At 43.6% G+C, this 22,107-nt stretch overlaps 1 protein-coding gene across 2 annotated transcripts in view; it reads right to left on the bottom strand.

Moving 5' to 3' along the window:
* The window catches only part of LOC116822027 (serine/threonine-protein kinase DCLK1), a 354,967-nt gene that overhangs the window by 86,475 nt on the left and 246,385 nt on the right, over window positions 1–22,107 (bottom strand). For both annotated transcript variants that reach the window (XM_075061628.1, XM_075061629.1), the window contains exon 3: window positions 17,121–17,237. In XM_075061628.1, coding sequence (XP_074917729.1) covers window positions 17,121–17,237 — 117 coding nt within the window. The remainder of the gene's footprint in view (window positions 1–17,120; window positions 17,238–22,107) is intronic.

Here is a 22,107-nt window from a genome sequence, read left to right as displayed (position 1 = left end):
TTAAGATCCAGGGGGTCTGGGTCTTGGGGGTCCCCAGGGAAGGTTTTGGGGAGACCAGAGTTTATCAGGCACTCAAAGTCCTGATTGGTGGCAGCGTATCAGATCTAAACTGGTAATTAAGCTTAGAGGAATTCATGCTAGTACCTCATTTTTTTGGACTCTAAGGTTCAGATTGGGGAAAGATACTATGACAGAGTCGTGAACCATTGTCATGTAGAGAGGCTGTAGCCTTGGGATAATTGAGGCAGGCACAGATAAATTGTAGGTTTTGCGCTGGTGTTAGTGTTGATTTTTGTGCATTTATTTGTAGGCTTAAGCATGTAAAGAGAGCTAGTGGTGTTTTCAATAAGTGGTCATCCAAATATAGGAATATTATGCTTCCCCTTCTGTGGAGGTAGGCTGCTACAACCATGAGGACCTTCAAGAATATTCAAGGGGCAATGTAGAGGCCGAAAGGTAGAATTTTATATTGAAAGTGATCTGCTCCTAGTGCAAATCTGAGGAATCTTCAATGTGATAGATGTATAGTTATATGAAAGTATGTGTCCTGAAGGTCGAGGGCTGAGAACCTGTGCCCCACTTTCTAGTGCTGGACTTATGGCAATCAATGTGACCATCTTGAAGTGTTGGGTCTTCACAAACTTGTTGAGTCACTGTAAATCAAGAATGGGTCTCCACCCTCCCATTTTTTCTGTTTGAGGAAATAACGTGAATAGAAGCCCTTCCCTCTGTGTTTTGTTGGTATCAGTTCTACTGCCCCAAGGTGTATGAGGTGGGTTACTTCTTGTTGCAGTAGATGTTAATGAGAGGGGTCCCTGAAGAGGGATGGTTGGGGGGGGATGGAGCTAAATGGGATGGATTATCCAGTCTTGATTATCTCTAGTACCCATCTGTCTGTTGTGATGGATGCCAGACTGGGTAAAAGGGAGTCAGGTGACCTCCAAATGGCTGAGAGATGGTAGGTGGTTCCAGTGCTAAAAGATGTGGGGGTCTCAGGCCCTCAACCAAAGGCTCAAAATTGCTGCCTTCAGTGCGGTTGTTGAGACGTAGTAGACTGAGGTGAGGCTGTTGTCTCTTCATGGATCTCTGTTTCCTCCCTTGTTATTCATATTGTCTGTGCAGTTGCGTGTATTGCGTGGACCAGAATCTGTGTGAAGTATAATATTTTCCGTCTTTTCTTGATCCTAGGTGTATAAATGCTCAGGGACTTCAACGCCACCCTTGAGTCCTTGAGCGTGTGGAGGGACTAATCTGTTTTGGCTGCAGAGGTTAGGCTCTTCAAATGGAAGATCTTTAACTGTCGATTGCACCTCTGCGGGGAACCCAGAGAGATGTAACCAAGATGATCTCCTCATCACTACCATGGTGTTTGCAGACCTCGTTGCTGTGTCTGCGGAGTCCAGGGCACCTGCAATATTGTCCTGGCTATAAGCTGACCGTCAGAGATGATGGACCTGAACTGCTCTCTTTTCTCCTCAGGAACAAATTCAATAAAGTCTGATCGCTTTGAGTAATCCATGAGGTCATATTGGTAAGTAATGCCTCATAACTGGCAATCCTAAGGTGTAGAGTCACTGAGGAGTAGGCCTTATGTCCAAAGAGGTCAAGCCTTTTCCAGTCTCTGTCATACAGCATGTTTTTGGGGTGTTGTCTGCCCTGTTCATTAACTGCATCCACCACCAAGGAATTTGGTGTGGGGTGTGAGAAGAGGAACTCTGTTCCCTTCACCAGCACACAGTATTTTTGTCAGATCTCTTGCACCTGGGTGGGATTGTGCTGAGGTCTGGGGTCTGCCAAATTGACTTAACTGGTACCATAATCACATCATTCATTGGTAGAGTGAGTTTGGAACAGGTCGATGTCTGTAAGATGTCTAGGAGTTTATGTTGTGCCTCCTGGACTTCTTAGAGATGTCCAATAAGCTCACAACTCTCTCGTAGAGTTCTTGAAATCATCCCCCATAGTGGGAGGTGGGGGAATGATGGTGTCATCAGGAGTAGATGATGAAAAGTGGGTTGCTGGTGCCATCTCCTGGTCAGAGGTCTCTTCCTCCTCTCTGGCCATCTCTTCTGGAGGCTCACATGGTCTCGGTACCGAAGGTCAGGGTGAATGATGTGTACTCATCCATCGGGGAGAGGGGGGCTGGGAGGTTTGTGATGTTGTGGGGGCATGCTGCCGAAAGGCTCCAATAAGACCACTGTGGTGGAAGAGGCATTGGTGGCATGCATGGGTGCCTGTACTAGTGTCAATTTTTGGGCCCAGTATAATATCCCCTGTGCGGTGGTGGATCAGGTCTGGCTGGTGGTGGATCGGGGAAGAATGGTGCGAAGAACATATTTCCCCTTCATCCTCATCCTTCTCGTCACTTGAGAATGGAGGAGCAGATTGAAGTGGAGGGGTGAAGTGACTTGGTCCTGACTGACCCCAAGTGACATCAGTGGTGAGAATAGTGGTGAGATTCTGGTGTTGAGGTGACCATTAGGTCATTCTGATGCAGGAACCAATGCAGTGCTGTTAACATCGGTGCCGTTGAAGGTGTAGCAGTTGGTACTGATGGTTGCAGCAAGGTTGTCGGTGTCGTTACATGTGTCATGCTGGCAAAAGATAGCCCCATGGTTTACAGCGATGCAGAGCCATTCAGTGCCAAGTGTCCAGTCAACTCTGCTGGTGTTGAGGCATGGGGTTTTGGTTTTCCCTTACTGCCTGTGTCAGAGGTAGCTTGCTTTGGGTCTTTTTGTCTCATTGCACTGGAAGGTGCCACTACTTCAGTTGTGGAGAAGGCCACTGAGGTCTATACTGATGGTGTTTCCAGCTTGGAGAATGCTGTTTCTTGGCAGATTACCAAGCTGGGGAAGTTGTAGCCTGTTTTTTTGCAACCTTCTTGGTGGAGGGGTCTTTAGTCTGAACCACAGAGGAAGGGCCTCTGTCAGAGGCTGCAGTTGGCCCGTGCAGGGGGAGATCCATAGCTTGAGCATCAAATGCCAACCAGAGAGACTTCTCCATCAGGAGGAATTTAAGTTGTAGTCTCTCACCTTTATGGTCCAGGCTTTTAGGTTGTGGCAGTGTGAGCACTTTTGAGGTCTGTGTGTCTCGCTGAGGCAGCAAACACACTGAGTGCTAGTCTGACACAGGTACTGAAAGTCTGCGTGTAAGACAGTGTTTAAAACCGGGCATTCCCCTCAGAGGAGTGTTTCTCTACCCCCCACCCAGGAAAACCCAAGACTCTACTCTAGAGGTTAATAATGAAAACCTAAACTTCTAGTCCAAGGGGGGAAAAATGTATTTTGGAGGGAAAAGAAATTAAACAGGGAGAAAAGAATTAACTACACTTAGTTTTTGTTAAGTTAACTAATGAAAACTATGCTGATAAGATTAGGCACAGAGGCGCTGCTAAATGCTCTGACTCAAGCCAAAGGCGGTGGAGAAGGAACTGAGTGGGGTTTGGTCACACAGTGCCAGATAACTGCCTGAGGCAGTGCCAGATGGTGGCCACGCATGTGAGACCCAACCAGGCACTGCTACCACAAATCTCTGATTACAAGTGCAGGGGGGCACTAACACCTATAGTGGAGCACCCATGGGGACACTCTTTGAAGAAGAATCAAGGTTTATTTGTTTAAAATTTAACATGCTAAAATACATATCAATAACTAAATAAACTATTAAATGATTTTGGCTGCGTTGAATATATGTATGCACATGCGTAGATGTGAAACCCTTTGCTTATTGTCAGCTCTTGCTATGTTATGCCTGATTAACCCTGGAAGGTCTTCAGGGCAAGGACTCATGCTCTAAAGACTAATAAAAAGACAGGGTACACATATGGTGCTATAGATATATACAAAAATATTACCATTGACAACAACAAGGGATAATATCGTAAACAAAAGAGGAGTTTGCCTGCACAGTGCAGTAAATAATTCATTTTAAAAAACTGTACATTTTTAATTAAAAAAGAAAAATGAATAAGACTTAAAGTTGTTAAGTGCCTCCTTGAGAACCTAGCACTGCCAGCATACTGTACCAGAAATCATACTCTAGTTATAAAGTTTGCCTGTTGAGGTCTGAACAGCTTGTACACTGTAAAACATGTTTGTTTGGCTGATTATTTTGTGCTCACTGATCAGGTTTGCTAAACACAAAAAGTGTGTGTGAGAAGAGGAAGAGAAGGGTGCTATGTGAGACTTTTTTCCAGAACAGAATAGATTACACATTCACATCTTAAACATATACCAGTCTAAGTTTAAACATTTTTTTTTACAACTGTCTCAATAACATGTATTGTTCATGTAGCGTAGCCATGAACCCATCGTTCTGCTAACGTCTGCAATTTGTTGCTCTCCTTCCTCACAAACACTTTCTCTCTCAGAGATTACATCATTTTAAAGTAGTTAAGGAACAAAATGTACTCTGTGTTTTTTTCCCTTCTGTTATTGTATTTTCATTGTGTGTAGGTCTATTAGGCTTTGCCTTCATTGCAAAATGATGGTGTTTTCATCAAATAAGCTATCTCCATGCAATATCCTAGATGGAGACATGGCACTGTAATTTTTACCTTGATGTAGCTAGTCAAGGCAAACCCCCGGATCAGTATCAGGTTTATTTTGACTAGTTACAGAGTAAAAACCACCTCTGTCTCATCTCTACCAGGATTTTTCATCAAGCCAGCTATCTCAATATAAAAACAATTTTCTCAGGGTGAGGGAGCCGTGAAGACAGACTATTATTGCAGTGTTTTAATCAATAGACTAGGAATGTCAGTGGTAACGATCAGTCTCAGCCCAACAAAAGATAGGATCCCTCCTCAGGGAATATAATTCCAGGCTCCTGAGTGTCCATGGGGATTTTTAAATCCACAAATCCCAGAAATGGATCACTGTCAGTCCCAAAGCATAAGGATGTGCGCAGTAAATACTCTTATAGAGTGGAGTCAAAAAGTGATATATTTTTCTGCATTGATATTTTGCTATGAAGATGAATAATTGGCCCTTGTTCCCTCTCTGCTTTTTACCAGAGTTCATCAGGTATCTATGAATTTTGACTGCCAACTCCATGTAGTGCGTCAAGCAAAAATTAGCTAAACCTGGTGACCAGCTATTGAGAAAGTAGGAACAATCTGTCTTCTCAGGTGTTTTGCCTAATTGGCCTAAAAATCAGTCTGGTTAACTGATTATGGCTAGGATTTTTTAAGTTAAAAGCCAACTCTCTCTTAGTTTCCATAGTATCTGGGCACCTAACTCCCTTAGGCTCCTTTGAAAATCCCAGTCTAAATATCTGTTTCCCCATTTTAAGCCTTGATTTTATTATGTATATAGACGTTATATAAATGATAATTTTTAATTTCTTCAGGATAAATGCTGAATACCATTAGTATAAGTAAGAAATTAAAAGAACCCAGGATCAAAGTAAAAACTGATCTTGATATCCCTGAGAGTGCAGGATTACTTCACCACTTCTAGAGGCTTCTACCCCTGGTTGCAGGGAGAGTTGTGCTTCAGCACATTTATGAAAAATGTTAGCTAAATATAATAGTGTGGATATAAATATGTCATCCCACTAAAGACAATCTGATATGTCAAGTCCCTGCCATGGGGACCTAAAAGGCCTTCTTGAGATATACCTGACCAAGGTGGTTGAAGAAGAGTGGTCTCTCGGATGGCTAAGAATGAAATCTCAAAGCAAATGAAAATGTCCCTTTTTGCAATGGAACACAGCCACCTCTCCTCTGACACAGTACAAGACAGCACTCTGTTTACCTCAGCTCTCATTAAGATCCCATTTGTGTACGCTACAGCCCTATTTTGTTTACAGATGTATACAATTTTAAACTGGCACTGGTTTAAACTTGGTATATGATTCCTTTGCTGGACCACACACCACTAGATAATATAATACTCTGTATAAATTCTTTATGAACCTTGTCCTCTTCACAGAAGATATAGGTACCACCTAAGTTACACTGGATTTTATTACACCTCTTGCTACTGAAAAACTGAAAAAAATACAGAAGTTTGTACTTAGAAAACTTTCTGTAATTCCTGTGAAAATCCAAGTGCAATTTTTGGTTGTTTTAATTTATGTGACTCATCATGAAGCTGAAGGAGCACTTGCTTCCATTTCCATTAAACGCTTACCTACATACCATGAGCAGGCTTTTTAACCATGTCTTAAGCAGTTGTAAAATCCCTTGTCTCAGAGAGGATGGTGGCAATGAGGCAGCAGCTCTATGGTGAATTTTTATTACTTTATGGGTGACCTCTCTCTTCTAACCCCCTGCAAAATTTATTTCTCCAAACTTACAGCTGAAATAAAAGTGTGAGCTCCTGTTTTTATGCTGATTTTTTCTTCTCCAAAATGAATGTACATACAAGTCTAGTGACTAAGGAAGACTTAAGATAGAAATTTATTTCTTAAGATACTTCATGCACGTTTCCAAGAATAGCTTAATTGCTATTTGCTGTACTAATTGAAACATTTGTAAAAAAACCAAAAAATACAAAAAAAAAAAAACAAAACAGCAAATTTTTATTGTCTGAGATTTTGTACAAGATAGTTGCAAATAATTATTGTTCTTTGATAGGCTTTGTTTTTTAAATAATGTCCTCAAATTCAAGTCTCTGGTATTTCTTATTATATCCTATTTACAGATAAAATGGGGCAGTGATAAAACAGACAAGCAATTAATTCTGCTAAAGGTCAAATGCAAGGCATTATAATTCAGAAGCTACTTTAAAAAAATAAAGAACAGTAAATAACAAAACATAGCTCTGTCAGGACAACCTAAGGAAAACATAACTCTCTCCCATTAAAAATATAAAGAAAACTTTATCCATTTTGTTCAGTACGGCAATCTGACTGCTCCTATGGAAATCACTTCCTAATCATAGGTGGTGCAAATAGCTTTGCTTAAAACTTTCCAACATAAGATCCTGTTTTTATTTATTTATAACTTTAATGGTTTATACAAATTTTCCATGCCAACTGTCTAACTTGGGCTGAATTGTTTTGGAAAGTTTCAGCGAAAACGATGTGGTAATTTATCAAAATCAGTTAGGGAAAAATGACATTTTCTGACATTAATATTCTTATAAATGTCTCATTGAGAAGCTCTATCCCCATGCTTTGGGAGAGGGAGTGAAAACGGGCAAGATGTCTACCTAGTACAGGGATGGGCAAACTATGGCCCGGGTGCCACATCTAGCCCTCCAGAGGTTTTAATCCTGCCCTCAAGCTCCCTCCAGGGAGTGGGGCTGGGGGCTTGCCCCGCTCTGTGCAGCTCCCAGAAGAGCGGCATTTCCTCTCTCCAGCTCCTATGCATAGGGGTAGCCAGGGGGCTCTGCATGCTGCCCCTGCTCCAAACGCCGCCCCTGCAGCTCCCATTGACCAGGAACTACAGCCAATGAGAGCTGCATGGCTGGCGCCTGTGAACAGGGAAGTGCGTAGATTAGCCTGGCAGCGCCTCTGTGCAGGAGCCGGAGGTGGGACATGCCTCTGCTTCTAGGAGCTGCTTGAGGTAAGCGCCCCCCAGAGTCTGCACCCCTGATCCTCTCCCGTGTCCCAACCTTCTGCCCCAGCCCTGATCCCCCTGGCATTCTCTGAACCCCTAGGTTCCAGCCCGGAGCGCCCTCCTGCACCTCCAACCCCTCATGCCCAGCCCCACCCCAGGATCCACATCCCCATCCAGAGCCCTTACCCCCCACCCCGCACCTCAACTCCCAATTTCATGAGCATTCATGACTCGTTATACAATTTCCATATCCAGATGTGGCCCTCAAATCAAAAAGTTTGCCCATCCCTGACCTAGTATCAAAATGAGGGCACAAGGGAGACAGGGCTTGTAGGAAATGGAGCAGAACGGTCTGTAATCACTACAGTACACTTCCCTCTGAACCTAGAATAAAACTCAGGGTTCTTGAGTCTCTACATTCCACGGATGTGAAATCTGACAGCTAAAAGTCGGGCTTCCCTGGCAGCTGGCTCACATAGAGATGGACAACCCACTATGCTATCAGTTACTCTGTTAGCTCAAGTGGCAGAAGTCTGTGCTGTGGATTCTAAAGGTTCCACATGAAGAAATGTCAGGTTTTTTTCTGGTTGCTTTTTTTGAAAATCTGGGAAATAACATACAAAAACACTACATTAAAAGAATGTTAAATTTTCAAAGTTAAGATTTCTCATGCAACCTTAAATCTGGCATTTCCGATTTCAGACCCTTTGTGTATATGCACTGTCATACCGTTTTTAGTTAGATGATCCCACAGTTCTTTCCCCCCACACAGGACCTCTGCCTCATTCAGTACACAGGATGGGCAGTGCTCACTGAATGAGCAGCTACCCTATATTTCATTTTATCCTTTTGTTCAGTGTATAGCTTTGTGCCTTACTTACTGCACACTAATCAAACCACACTCTGAATACAGTAACTCCTCACTTAACATTGTAGTTATGTTCCTGAAAAATGCAACTAAGTGAAACGATGTTAAGTGAATCCAATTTCTCCATAAGAATGAATGTAAATGGGGGGTTAGGTTCCAGAGACATTTTTTTTTGCCATACAGTACAATACTGTACTATAGTTTGGAGGTGTCCTCTTTGCCGCACACAGGCACAGCCCACTGGCACTGGAGACAATGAGGCAGGCAAGGAGGCTGAAGGTGCTGTAGGCTAGGAGAAGCACATTGCGCAGCAGCAGCAGCTTCCCCTACTCTGCAAGCACCAAGGGTGGGGGACGCAACCCTTGGCCCCCCCACTCCACCCCTTCCCCCAAACTTAACTCGCCTCTTCTCTCCCCCCCCCGTTACTCCACATGCTGCATCTTCATTCCTCCCTTTCCCTGCTGTCCACGACAATCAGCTGGCTTGAGACATTCAGGGGGCAGAAGGGAGGGGGCAGGAGCGAGGACTCAGAAGGTAGGCTCCCCCCTCTTTTCTGCCCATGGCAATCAGCTGGCTTGTGGCGTTTGGGAGGCAGGGGAGGGAGAGGGAGCCTGCGTGCTGAGTCCTCATTCCTCCCCTCTCCCTCCTGAATGCTGCAAGCCAGCTGATTGCTGCAGGCAGGAGCTGGGGGGAGGCACAGATCTGCGGGTCTGCCGGAAGGTGGGAGGTGCTGTGAGGGGATTAGAGGAGCGGATGGGGGGGCTGCCAGCTGTGGACAAAGCAGGCAGCCAAATAACGTTATAGTGAAGCATTGCACAACTTTAAATGGAGCATGTTCTGTAATTGAGCAGGGACATAAGATCGAAACAACGTTAAGCAAGAGGACGTTAAGAGAGGAGTTACTGTACAAGTATTAATTTTCTTATGAGCTATTCTGTGGCACTCAGTACTGTAGCATCTGAGTGCTTCACAAACATTAATGATTTAACTTCAAAAGACCACTAGAGGTTAGGTGGTATTATTCCAATTTTACACAGATGGGAACTGACGCATATAGAAATTAAGGTCAAAAGTCTCCACGAATTTCAGTGCCTGATTTGAGATGCTGAGGACTGGATTTTTATGAGAACTTACCATTTTACAGCATTATTTGTGTTCAGAACGTAGCTCTCACTGATTTCGTCTGAAAGTGTGACAGCTCAGCCACCATTCTGTAAATCAGACTACAGATTTTTATGTTGGTCCCCCAGATAATGAAGAACTCATAATTCGTGGTCACCTGTGAAAAGTTTTGTTTAAGCGAATTGCCCAGCATCACATGGAAACTCTGTGGCAGAGGCAAAAATAGGAACCAATTATCCAGGATGGCATTCAATTGCCTAAAGAGAAATCACAGTTTCTTTCCCAACAGTCCCCGGTCTCATTCACCACACCCATTCCAACCTGCTGGATGCCAGGGGAGTAGTGGGGATGAGCCAGCTGGTTAAACCCAGAACTATAGGACATTCAGAAAGAGCCACAGACCCTATAAGGCAGCAGGACTACTCCTTTGGGAAGGGAAGACTGATTTAAAAAAAAAAATGCTGCTAGTGATATTGCTGCTGACTGCTATAGTGGCTTCTTTTCATGGCTAGATTATATACTCCCAAAGTATGCAAAGTAGCTCAGGAGTCTTTTAAAGAATGCGGGGTTTCATTGTTTTTTCTGAAAACAAAACCCAGCCATCAAATAGTAAGTCCTCAATGGTCTGTTGCACATCGGATGTAAGCCCTCAAAATCCTTCATGTGGATGAAGTACCACTTCTCAAATGCTTTGCTATGGGAGACAATGAAGCTGGAGCATTCCCAGAGATCCTTTGCAGGTTCCAAGAGAGCCTCATTTATTGGGAGGGCTTCTCTCTCTGGAGCTGGTGACTGGAGAATATCCAGAGGCTTATGCATGTTCTCCCGCAGGAATTCCACCCACATAACCAAAGTAGAGACCATAAGGCATATTAGGACCTCCTGAAGCATAATGTCCTCCGGTACCAAGGGAGAGGAGGATTCTAGCACAGTAGAGTCATCCATGGAGGACAAGGAAGTGGTATGCTATGCTGACAATGGGTCCTGTTTTTGCACCACAGGATCTGGTCAGAATAATCCTGAAGGGCCAGAGGAAACAAGCTCAACAGTTGCTTGCAGCTAAGGTGATCTGGGAGCAGGAGCCACCATTGGCACCAGTGATCTAGCTCTGGAGCAGGTCAAGTCATATCTCAGGGACTGAGGAGTGTCCTATGGACTCCAAGAAGGCCATTAGGCTTATGGATAAAGGATTAGTGGCTAGAAGGCACCATGCCAAAAGACCCTGTCCTGATTATGGGACAGATGCCAGTCTTGGTACCAATGGTGATCTAAGGGCTCTCTCTGGCATCTATCCAATGATGAGGGACAGGACAATCCTGAGCGACATCTTGAGGAGTCCTGGAGGTTCTCTGATGACAACGGGGGAGTCAACGCCAACAGGGCAAACAACAATCAGATAGATCTGAAGCCCAATACAGGGGCATTATTGGTGCCAAAGAGGAATGGGGGATTGGCAGTGGGGGTACTGAATGATACACACTTCCATCCAGTACCAGGAGAGGTGCCAGTACTGAGGCTAAGGGAGGTACCAAGCTCGATGAAGGGATGTGCCGCCACGACAATGATGATGCTGAAGAATCCCTTGATGTTAAAGGATTCTTCTGTGCTGGGCCCAGTATAGGCCTCAACTCAAAAGCTGAGGCCAAGGAAGCATGAGCTGTGGTTCCAATGAGCCTGGTAGCTCTGTGACATGGCCAGAAGATGCTAGTGGCACAATGGAAGATGAGGCCGTAGAAACCACGGCACTAGTGAACTCTTGAATCTGTAGCGAGTCTGAGACTGAGAAGCAAAGCAGGTCTTATGCCGCTGTTGGTGCTGACATCACTGGTACCAAACTCAACATAGCTGGAACCAGAGTTGACAATACAGGCTCTTGGAGCCTTCAGTACAGTATCAGGGAGCAGTTACATGGACCTGTATCCTGTGTGCCAGAGGGAGTATGGTGCTGTTCAGCACTCCTCTTGGAAGTCAATGAAGAGTCACCCTGAGTCCTAGAGTCCTAGAATGCTTTTTGCAGGACTTCTTCCTCAATATACCAGAGGAGGGGGAATGATCTTTCTTCCTCTTGGGGAAGATGGCAGAGCACAAGTGCGGAGCAGCATTACTGGTTGAATCTCAAGATGACCATTAAACAGACAAGGGCCTCACTGCCTAAGTGGGTCTCATGGCCTGCTCCAGCAGGTGCTGCTTCAGCCACAAGTCTCTCACCACCTGAGGCCTCCTTGTGAATGACTTGCAGATGGAGCACCACTCTTGACCAAAACACAACAAGCACCGTATGTGGGGATGTGACGGGTTGGATCACAGAAACCCCGCTGGGAGCTGCCACCTGATGTGCCCAGACTACCTCTATCACTGCTTTCCCTGCCAGCTCAGGACTCCAGCGTCCTGTCTTGCTGAGCCAGACACTCCCATCTGCTCCAGCAAAGACCCAGGGTCTGAATTACTTCACCCAAAGCAACAAGTTTACCTGAAAGCAGCTCACAGACGTGTTCCTGTCTTTAACACTCAGATGTCCAACTCCCAGTGGGGTCTAAACCCAAATAAATCCATTTCACCCTGTATAAAGCTTATGCAGGGTAAACTCATAAATTGTTCACCCTCTATAACACTGATAGAGAGACATGCACAGTCATTTGCTCCCCCGGGTATTATTAACTAACTCAGAGTATGTATTAAGTAAAAAGTGATTTTATTAACTACAGAAAGTAGGATTTAAGTGGTTCCAAGTAGTAACAGACAGAACAAAGTAAGTCACCAAGCAAAATAAAATAAAATGCACAAATTCTATGTCTAATCAAACTGAATACCGATAAGATCCTCACTAGTTCCAGAACGCTCCCTTTTACAGACTAATCTCCTTTTAGCCTGGGTCCAGCAATCACTCACACCCCTTGTAGTCACAGCCCTTTGTTCCAGTTTCTTCCAATTATCCTGGGAGGTGGAGAGGCTCTCTCTTTAGTCAGCTGAAGACAAAATGGAGAGATCTCCCAGGGGTTTAAATACACTTTCTCTTGTGGGTGGAGACTCCCTCCTCTCTCCTATGCAAAGTCCAGCTCCAAGATGGAGTTCTGAAGTGACCTGGGCAAGTCACATGTCCATACATGACTAACAGTCTTTACAGGCAGAAGCCATTGTCCACATGGTATCTTGTATGTCTCCAGGAAGACTTCTTATGTGGATTGGAGCATTCCAAGATGCATTGTTCCCCAAGTGCTTCCTGACTGGGTCCTTAACATTGCAAATTCCTTCCTAAAGAAGCTGACCAAATGCCTCACAAAGCTTACATAGAAATCAAGCCAGTATACAGCCAATATTCTTAACCTCAAATACAAAATGATATATGTATACAAATAGGATGAATAGATATAGTAGACCATAACCTTTATAGAGGTATATTACATGGCACAGGCAGCACAAAACATATTCCAGTTATGTCATAGTCCCATAAAGCATTATGGGGTACAGCGTCACAGGGGATCACTGTTGGGAATTGCCCTCCCCCTGCCCCCCAACAGACAATGCTTGAACCCTGGTGAGGGCACCGTGTAGGGCAGCCAACTATTCTAATTAATACTAAACTTTATTGAAGATACTACTATTATATACAAGAAATTTTTCTCAGAGACTGAGACAGAAAGTGCAAGGTGAAGAACACCACGCAGCTCCGACTCTGTCCATGGGAAGTAAGAAGGAACTGAGGAGGCTGGGATAGTGCTGCCCTTATATGGCCAGGGGAGGAGCCAGAGCTGCAGGGTGCGAGTGGCATCCCACCAGCTATTGCAAGGTAAAGTTCTCTGCTCAGGTGTGCAGGACAGACATACACCAAAGCAGGATAGCTGGCTGCATCTACTTGAAGAAGAATACAGAAGTTTGGAGGAGCAAGGAGTACACCATGATATGGGGATTGGTGATTTGGGTGGAGAGAGGCGGCCTGCGTTAACATTGTGTTTTACCCATTCTGCAGCACCCAAATGATGACTTAAGAGGTTGTGATCTACTGGACATTGTAGCAATTCGCTCAGGCAGAAATGATCTGGTCTTTATTCCAGTTGTACAGCCCATACAATGTAAGAGAGCAGATTTGCACCACATCAGAGGTTTGGAACATAAGAATGGCAATACTGAGTCAGACCAAAGGTCCATCTAGCCCAGTATCCTGTCTTCCAACAATGACCAATGCCAGGTGCCCCAGAGGGAAGGAACAGAACAGGTATCCATCTGTGATCCACCCTGCCACCCATTCCCAGCTTCTGGCAAACAAGGCTGGAGACACCATCCCTGTCCATCTTGGCTAATAGCCAATGATGGACCTATCCTCCATGAATGTGTGTCCAGAAGGTGTGAATTGTTTTTTTCTCATTTGGCTGAGTGTACGAATTATTGCTACAGACACAACATGAAAGGAATTAATAAGCATGGAAGAACATCAATAGGGAAACTGGAGGCAATTTTTCCCTCTTTGTCCTTTAATAGTGTTAGATGAAATCTTGTAGGTAAAAGTGAACGGGTTGTAAAAGGAGGTTGTATAATTCAGCAATTGAGAGCTTGGCAGACAAAAGATGTGTGTGTTAATCATGTCCTGGAACATTGCTGAAATAGGGTACACTTAAGATTACATGGGCAGCCTTAATGCTGCATTTCCTGGTTTTCAGAAGTTTGAGTTATGCTCAACTCAGTGTTCTGCAAGGGGATGACATACCACTAAACAACCTTAAATTTGCTTCAACCTACTTTTTTGCCACTGAATTTATTATAAAGCCTTGATTCACTTCCTGAGCACCATCCATCATGTGCACTGAATGAGGCAGGGGTCCTGTGGAAATAGTATGTGATCATGTGATTAAAGACTGTTATATGCACAAGTAGGCCAAATTAAGATTGCATGGGAAAATTCTGGCATTTCCTAATTTCTGAGTGCTTGACTTTGCAACCTTAACATTCTTTTCTGTATGTAATTTAAATGGCTAGTGTTTCTATCTTAATAAATAATTATTTATACAAAGTGGAACAGTTGCAACAGAAAAAGATAGCAGGACCCTCCATCCCATCCTCTGGGGAGGTTACCTAGTATGTAGAAGACTCAGATACCAAATTAGGCAGAACAGAGACTGGAACCTCTGCATCCCACATCTCAGATAAGTGCCCTAACCATTTGGTTATTGGCTATTTTGGAGTGGGTCAGTTTGTGTCTCAAAACTTCACAAGTCTCATTTTTGTCGTGCATTGGAACAAAAATAAATTGCAAGTTTTAATTCTTTCACAATACAGAATTCTTGCCTTTTGGCCAACCCTGCTATTACCCTCATGTCCAAAACCATACTGTGTTAACATATTTGCCAATATGTAAAAATTTTTGCCAGAATATTTTTTCTAAATACACCACAAGATTTGAGGTCTGCCAGAGGGATCTTTATTTTGTAATTTGTGCACAGAAGAACGGTGACTTTGCACAGAAATGTTGATGAACAGATTAATGAAGTACACATTAAGCTAATTCCATCCATAAGTATAGCCTTAATGTCAATGGAGAGCCAATACGACAGCTAACAGGCCCTCACTTTTTAAAGTTTGATTTAACTTTATTCTCCACACCTATAAATTGCATGGTACTCAATTTATGTTCAGGATCAAGGAATAAATCCACTCTGTTGGGTTTTGCACGTTGGGTTAAAAAACTGTTCCTTACACAGTCTGAATAAATAATTGTCCACTATAAAAATTATTTAATTCTACTCCCTATATCATTAGTTCTTCTCATTACCTCTTTGTAGGATTCCTCTACTTCTGCTGCTGTTATGGTATCATATTCCTTGGACCTAAGCTGACCACATAGTTCACTGGGAAAGCTGTTCAAACCCTCAGACTTTCCCAGCCAAACTAGGCTATCTGGCAGGTATATGTTAAACAGGGTTCATCAGTGAATAAACTAATCCCGATATATAGTTTAAGCAATCTGGGACCCTTAGAGATAAAATACACCATATACTAATAAATATTTTTCACACTAGACACAAGGCAAGAAATGCTCATCATTTTAATTTTCAAAAGGTTTTTAAGGTATAATAAGGTACAGTAACTCCCCACTTAACGTCCTCCCGCTTAATGTTGTTTTGATGTTACATCCCTGCTCCATTACAGAACATGCTCCATTTAAAGTTGTGCAATGCTCCACTATAACGTCGTTTGGCCACCTGCTTTGTCCATGGCTGGCAGCCCCGCCCCGCCCCCTCCCCATCAGCTTCCTTATGCCCTCGCCTCAAGCGCCTCCCGCCCGCCGGTGGACCCTGCGGATCAGCGCCTTCCCCCTGCTCCCCATCTCCTGCCCATGGCAATCAGCTGGTTTGTGGCATTCAGGAGGCTGGGGAGAGGAGTGAGGATGCAATGCACAGTCTCCCCCCTGCCTCCTCAGTGCCACAAACCAGCCGATTGCCACGGACAGGAGACGGGGAGAGCAGGGGGAAGGCGCTGGTCCACGGGGTCCGCTGGCAGGCAGGAGGTCCTCGGGGGGAGACAGTCATAGGGGAACTGATAGGGGGGCTGCCAGCCCGTTTCATACCTGTATTAAATTGCTTGTTTAAAATTGTTTAAAATGTTTATAATGCCTTTTGTCTGGCAAAAAAAAAAAAATTCCCTAAAACCTAACTCCTGCTATTTATATTAATTCTTATGGGGAAATTGTATTCGCTTAACATCGTTTCGCTTAAAGTCGCATTTATCAGGAACATAATTACAAAGTTAAGTGAAGAATTACTCTATGGCTTTATTTGCAGGTTGCAATCTCGTGTGTTCTCTTTGGAAAGGGTTGCCAACCCTTCAGGATTGGCCTGGAGTCTCCTGGAATTGGCATCCCTCTCCCGGTGATGATTGAAAGCAATCAGGGAGATTTTAAGAAAATGACATTACATCATGTTGGAAAAAAAATATCTCCCAGAATAGCTTCAGTCAGAGTTGGCAACTCTACGTTGTACACATATCTGCATATCCACTATTAAGAAATGTTAATTGCATATTCATTGGTCACCACTGAAAGCTAACCAATTACTTACTTTTCTCTTGGGGAAAAACTGCAGAGAGGAACACCAGCCAGACACTCCAGCCAGTAGTATAGCTGCAGAAACAGCACAAACCAGGGGGATTTGTGCATTGGGGGGATGGAATAAAAATGGAGCCCAGCAAGGCCACCCTTTCCCCAACAACCTCTAGACTTGTGCACAGGAGACCTCTCCCATTCTGGGAGCACTGGGATATAGGGGTGCCCTGCCTCCCCTCACGTGTTGTTGGAAAAGAAACAGCTAGAGACTCCAGCTGATAGGAGCAGCTATAAAAGCAGCCACTTGTCAGGCACTACTATAACAAACATGACTAACTATAACAGTAGTTACCATGTTGTGGTATTTAAGATTTTGCAATACAGGTATTTTTCTACAATTTAGATTGGGAAATAAACATGGTCTCTCAGAAACCGAGGTAACTGTCTGATACAAAACATGACATTTTAGTGTAAAGTATTGTATATGTACAGTATCTTGCAAAAAACAAACAAACAGATTTTAACATTTTACCAATTGCATTCAAAAGCATTTGTTTTTGCTAGTAGGAAACATTTCTTCTTTGCTTTACCTGAGCTGGTAGAGGCAGGAGATTTGCTGCGTCTAGATGGACCCGGGCTCTTAGTGGTGCTCCTACGTGATGTCGAAGCTATTTTGGTATAGGAAGTAGATTTCACCACTCGACATTCTAAAAGACAAAGAAGCTGTACAAGTTAGCAGTTAAGGAAACTAGGAAAGAAATGTTGCAAAAACAGCACAGAAAGCATAAACATTTAACCCATGCTTATATTTATTCCCCTTAATAAGTTTTATGGGAGAGGGAAGAATTTATTGAATCTGTACAGAGGGCCCCATTAAAATCCATGCTTTTGCCACTCTACAGTGAATACAATACTGCAGTAACCCTGACTCATAAATATTATGTTTACTGCAGGTACATGGAACAGAAATATTTCATGGCACAGAGACCATGTAAAATTTACAGTTTACTTTTGAAGATTTTATAATCCATTGTTTTTCTGTAAATGATCCCTCTGCATTGTGATGTATCAGAGGGGTAGCAGTGTTGTGATGGATCAGAGGGGTAGCAGTGTTAGTATGGGTAGCAGTGTTAGTAAAAGCAGCAAAGAATCCTGTGGCACCTTATAGACTAACAGATGTTTTGGAGATGAGCATGCATCTGATGAAGTGGGTATTCACCCACGAAAGCTCATGATCCAAAACGTCTGTTAGTCTATAAGGTGCCACAGGATTCTTTGCTGCTTCTGCGTTGTGAGTGTTTTTCTATCAGTCTAAGATGTATTTTCTAGGAGAACATACCAGAAGACTGCTTTTATATCTCAAAATGTTAAGAGTATATGTCTGATATGATGCAGGTGTCTCTCACTCATGAAAGGTTTGAGGAAAATGAAGCAAGGTTGTTGCTCCTGCTTAACTCTCTGGTGAGGAACAATCCACCCTGTAGCACATGTAATTCATCATAGGTTGAGGGAAATGGCACTATTTGCTCATAAGAGACAACAGTAAAATCAACGAAGGGGCGAAATTACCCTCCCACTTGAGAACACAGCAAGCTGTTCAGGTTAGAGTTTATATACACCCACACAGCTCTTGCATTCATGCCTGCAAAATGGTTCTTGGCCTGAGGATGGATATAATGTATGTGCATGAAAGCGGAGGGCTTACAGTCATAATGGTAACAAGTTTCGTCATCAGACACTTCACAGAGTTTAAAACAAACAAAGATTTAGGCTTTTTAGCCCAGACAGGATTAGAAGATTCTGCAGCCATGTGTGCACTGAGTTCACATGACAGCATCACTTCACTTTCTTAATTTAACAGAAACCGATCCACTAATTTATTTGTGCATCAGGACTGTCTTCCCATCTTCCTCCACACAGGTTCCTTCCAAATTGTTTAAGAGAAACGAACAAGCTTTTTGGTGTCACTGGCCAAAACACACTGCATATATGTATATCATTTATCTTTATAGTCAATCAGTGGCACTTGTGACGTAGTTCAGACAAGAAAGAAGGAGAATCAAGCACAAATAATCAACTGTACCATATCTATCAACAAGGGATGTAATCAAGTATATTTCTAGTGGCTATCCTAACAATTTTCAGGACCTCAAGCTACAGGAGTGGATAGGAGGAGGAATTGATGTGTCTGGAGGAGCCATGAGGAGACCTTGTACCGGTGATAAGCAGAAATGCAGAATGCATTTGCTCTGCTCTAAAAAGGTAATAGCTAGCTGAAACCAGTAATACACCAGAGTAAAATTTTCAATTGTATTTCCACTAGAAACTGTGAGAGAAATGTCATACTAATATATTTACATCAAAAGAAGATCCAAAAACCTTCTGCACATGTCAAACACACGAAGTTCTTTAGGTCAAGGTTTAAAACATAAGGTAATATAACATGTCAAATTCTTTGTTTTTTATAGAACTAATGCCACTAATGATGCATACTGAAAAAGAAATGATCTGTAAGTGTATAGTATATACTTTGAATACACATCCACACCAGCTGATCAGTGAGGAAGGAAATGTGTTTAGATACTACATTAATAGGCAGGGCTATCCCTAGGGGGGTGTGGGACATAGGCGCAGAATTTCTAATCTGCCAGGGGGTGCTCCCTGTGACTCCAACTAGGCCCCGCCTCCACTCTACCGCTTTCCCCAAAGTGCCACCCTGCCCTGCTTCTTCCCACTCCCACTCTGCCTCGCCCCATCTCTTCCTGCCCTGCCCCCACCCTGCCTCTTCCCCATCCAGTTCCTCCCCCTTCCTCAAGGATGCTGTGCCCTTGCTCCTCCCCCCTCACCCACAGCGCATCCTGATGCCACAAAACATCTGATCCGCGACAGGCGGAAGGTGTTGAGAAGGAGGGGGAGGTGCTGATCAGGGAGGCCCACCAGTGAGCAGGAGGCGCTGGGGGAAAGGGGAGGTTCTGGTACATGGGATCTTCCTCGCCCGCCTATTACTCGCCTCCCTGTTTGTCTCCTCATGCCACTCGCCCACCCGACTCCTCTCCCCACTGCCTCCTCTTGATTTTATTGAAGAGTGGGGCCCTCCAAATCATGGGCTCAAGGGCAGTCTCCCCGATTTGCCATACCCAAGGAACAGCTCTGTTAATAGGTGCTATGCAAATCACTAATACAGACGGATCTCATCACCCAAAACTATTAGAATACAGTCTAGTTCACCTGACAAGTGCAAATCCCTCACATACAGTCCCTGAAAAGCAAGGAAATATCTAGTTAAGAGAACTTTCCTTAATGTATATTGTGGTTAGATGTTCTGTTGTGCGTGCATGTTCTCCCTGTGTGCTGTCCCAGCTCTGCGCAGACTGCTGGCATGGCAGACCTCAAGCGGATCGCAAGATCCATTAAGGTATGAAGGCGCCCAGCTAGATTTATTGTTGACAAAAACATGGTATTAGCACTTCGCAGATCCTACAGGGATACTAAAACATGTATGCCCATGACAATGGATGCAGCTAGACTGTGGCCTGGAAAGGCAAGCACGTGGGACAGACGCCTCTGCTGCACACACCAGTGTGCGGCAACTTTTATCTTCAAATATTGTAATAGTACTAGACAAAAAGAGTAAGGGCATGTCTACACTGTAGCACTACATCAGTGCACCTGGTGAAGACATTCTATACCAACAGGAGAGCGCTCTCCTGTTGGCATAATTGCTCCATCTCAGTGAGAAGTGTAAGTTCCTGCTGGCATAGCACTGGTGTAGACAGCACAAAACTTGCATCATTTGGCGGGGGGGGGTCCACACCCCCAAGCGATGTAAGTTAGATCAACTTAACTGGTAGTGTAGAGCTTCTCTAAGTTTCCACTGAGGAATTTAACACTATTGTACTACTAAGCCTCTTTTTGCCAGACAGACAATGAGATTAATAGGTCTTGACTTTGTTTCAAAGTCTATATACATGATTCTGCTGCCACACTACAGCTTAGTTTTCCAAGCGGGAATGTAAGCTAACAGTTTCCACTAAATAATGGAATTAATCACCCCAGAATGGCCACTTCCATACATAAAGACTAAGTCAGCTGCAGCTGAGGGTATAGGGCTAGGTATATAACATTAAAAACGATTAGAAAAAAATAATAATTTTCCACTTCGATTGAGATGGTAATGGAATTTCAGCCAAAGGAGAAGGGAAAAACAAGCAACCCCACCCCCACCTTCTGTACACAGCATCACCGTTTCCTGACTGCACAGTGATTCAAGTGGGCTTCATAAGTTATAAAATAAAACCGCATGAATTTCTCCTGATTTTCTTTTTGTCCCCCCTCAACCAAATCAGAGACTACTACAGGAACAGAGCCCCACTCACACAGAGAAACAGTGAAAAAAGGTCTCTTGACTCTCTTGGTCACAGGGCTAGGCTCAGTCAAAGGAGAACAGAGAAGAAGTAAAAGGTGATTTCAGAGTAAGTTCAGATGGGACTCTGAATGTTTGGCAAAGCTCTATTATTTCCCGTCACCACTGTCTGATATAGACTGATGAAGGATCAAGACAGTTTGGGTGTAAATGCTGATTCTATGCACAATAATATAAAGAAAAAGGGAGTCAACACTTATGTATTACTATAAAACTCAGTTCCAAGATGCAGAATGCCAGATAATAGATTTCGGCAAGAATATCTAGCAATAAAAATGTTATATATTATACCACTAAGAAAACTGCTAAATGATGACTAGAACAGACAACCACAAAATATGAGCAGTATACATACTGACTGTGGTTCTTTGAGTTCCATTGTAGTAAGGAACATTAGCCTATGAGGTTCAAGACATCTGAACAATATTACCAATTATCACATTGAGAGAAAGAGGAGAGATCCAAATTATAGGAATTTATACCACTGAGCTATCTTAAGAACATAAGAATGGCCATATTGGGTCAGACCAAAGGTCCATCTAGTCCGGTATCCTGTCTTCCGACAGTGGCCACTGCCAGGTCCCCCCAAGGGAATGAATACAACAGGTAACTATCAAGTGATCCATCCCCTGTTGCCCAGTCCCAGTTTCTGTCACACAGAGGGTAGGGACACCATCCCCGCTCATCTTGGCTAATAGCCATTGATGGACCTATCCTCCAGGAATTTATTCTTTTTTGAATCCTGTTATAGTCTTGGCCTTCACAATATCCTCTGTCAAGGAATTCCACAGGTTGACTGTGTGTTGTGTAAGACATACTTCTTTATGTCTTAGTATATTAACCTGCTGTATTATTTCATTATGGTGACCCTAGTCTTTGGCTAGGAGAGGAGTAAATAACACTTCCCTTATTTATTTTCCTCCACACAAGTACATGATTTATAGCTTCTTTCATATCCCTCCCATCAAGTCGTCTCTTTCCACGTGAGAAAGCCCCAGTTTCATTAATCTTCCACTATGGACAGCCATATCGCATATTGCCTACATTTTTTGCCACTTTTCATGACCCCTTTTCCAATTCCAATATTTCTCTTTTTAATAGGGAAGCACAAACTGTAATCTGTGAAAAGTTCCTTCCTCTACTTGGTGGGTCCT

The sequence above is a fragment of the Chelonoidis abingdonii genome, chromosome 1, assembly GCF_003597395.2.
Source record: "Chelonoidis abingdonii isolate Lonesome George chromosome 1, CheloAbing_2.0, whole genome shotgun sequence".
Lineage (NCBI taxonomy): Eukaryota > Metazoa > Chordata > Testudines > Testudinidae > Chelonoidis > Chelonoidis abingdonii.
The sequence above is the reverse complement of the archived record's forward strand: the minus strand, read 5'-3'. Positions and strand labels throughout refer to the sequence as shown.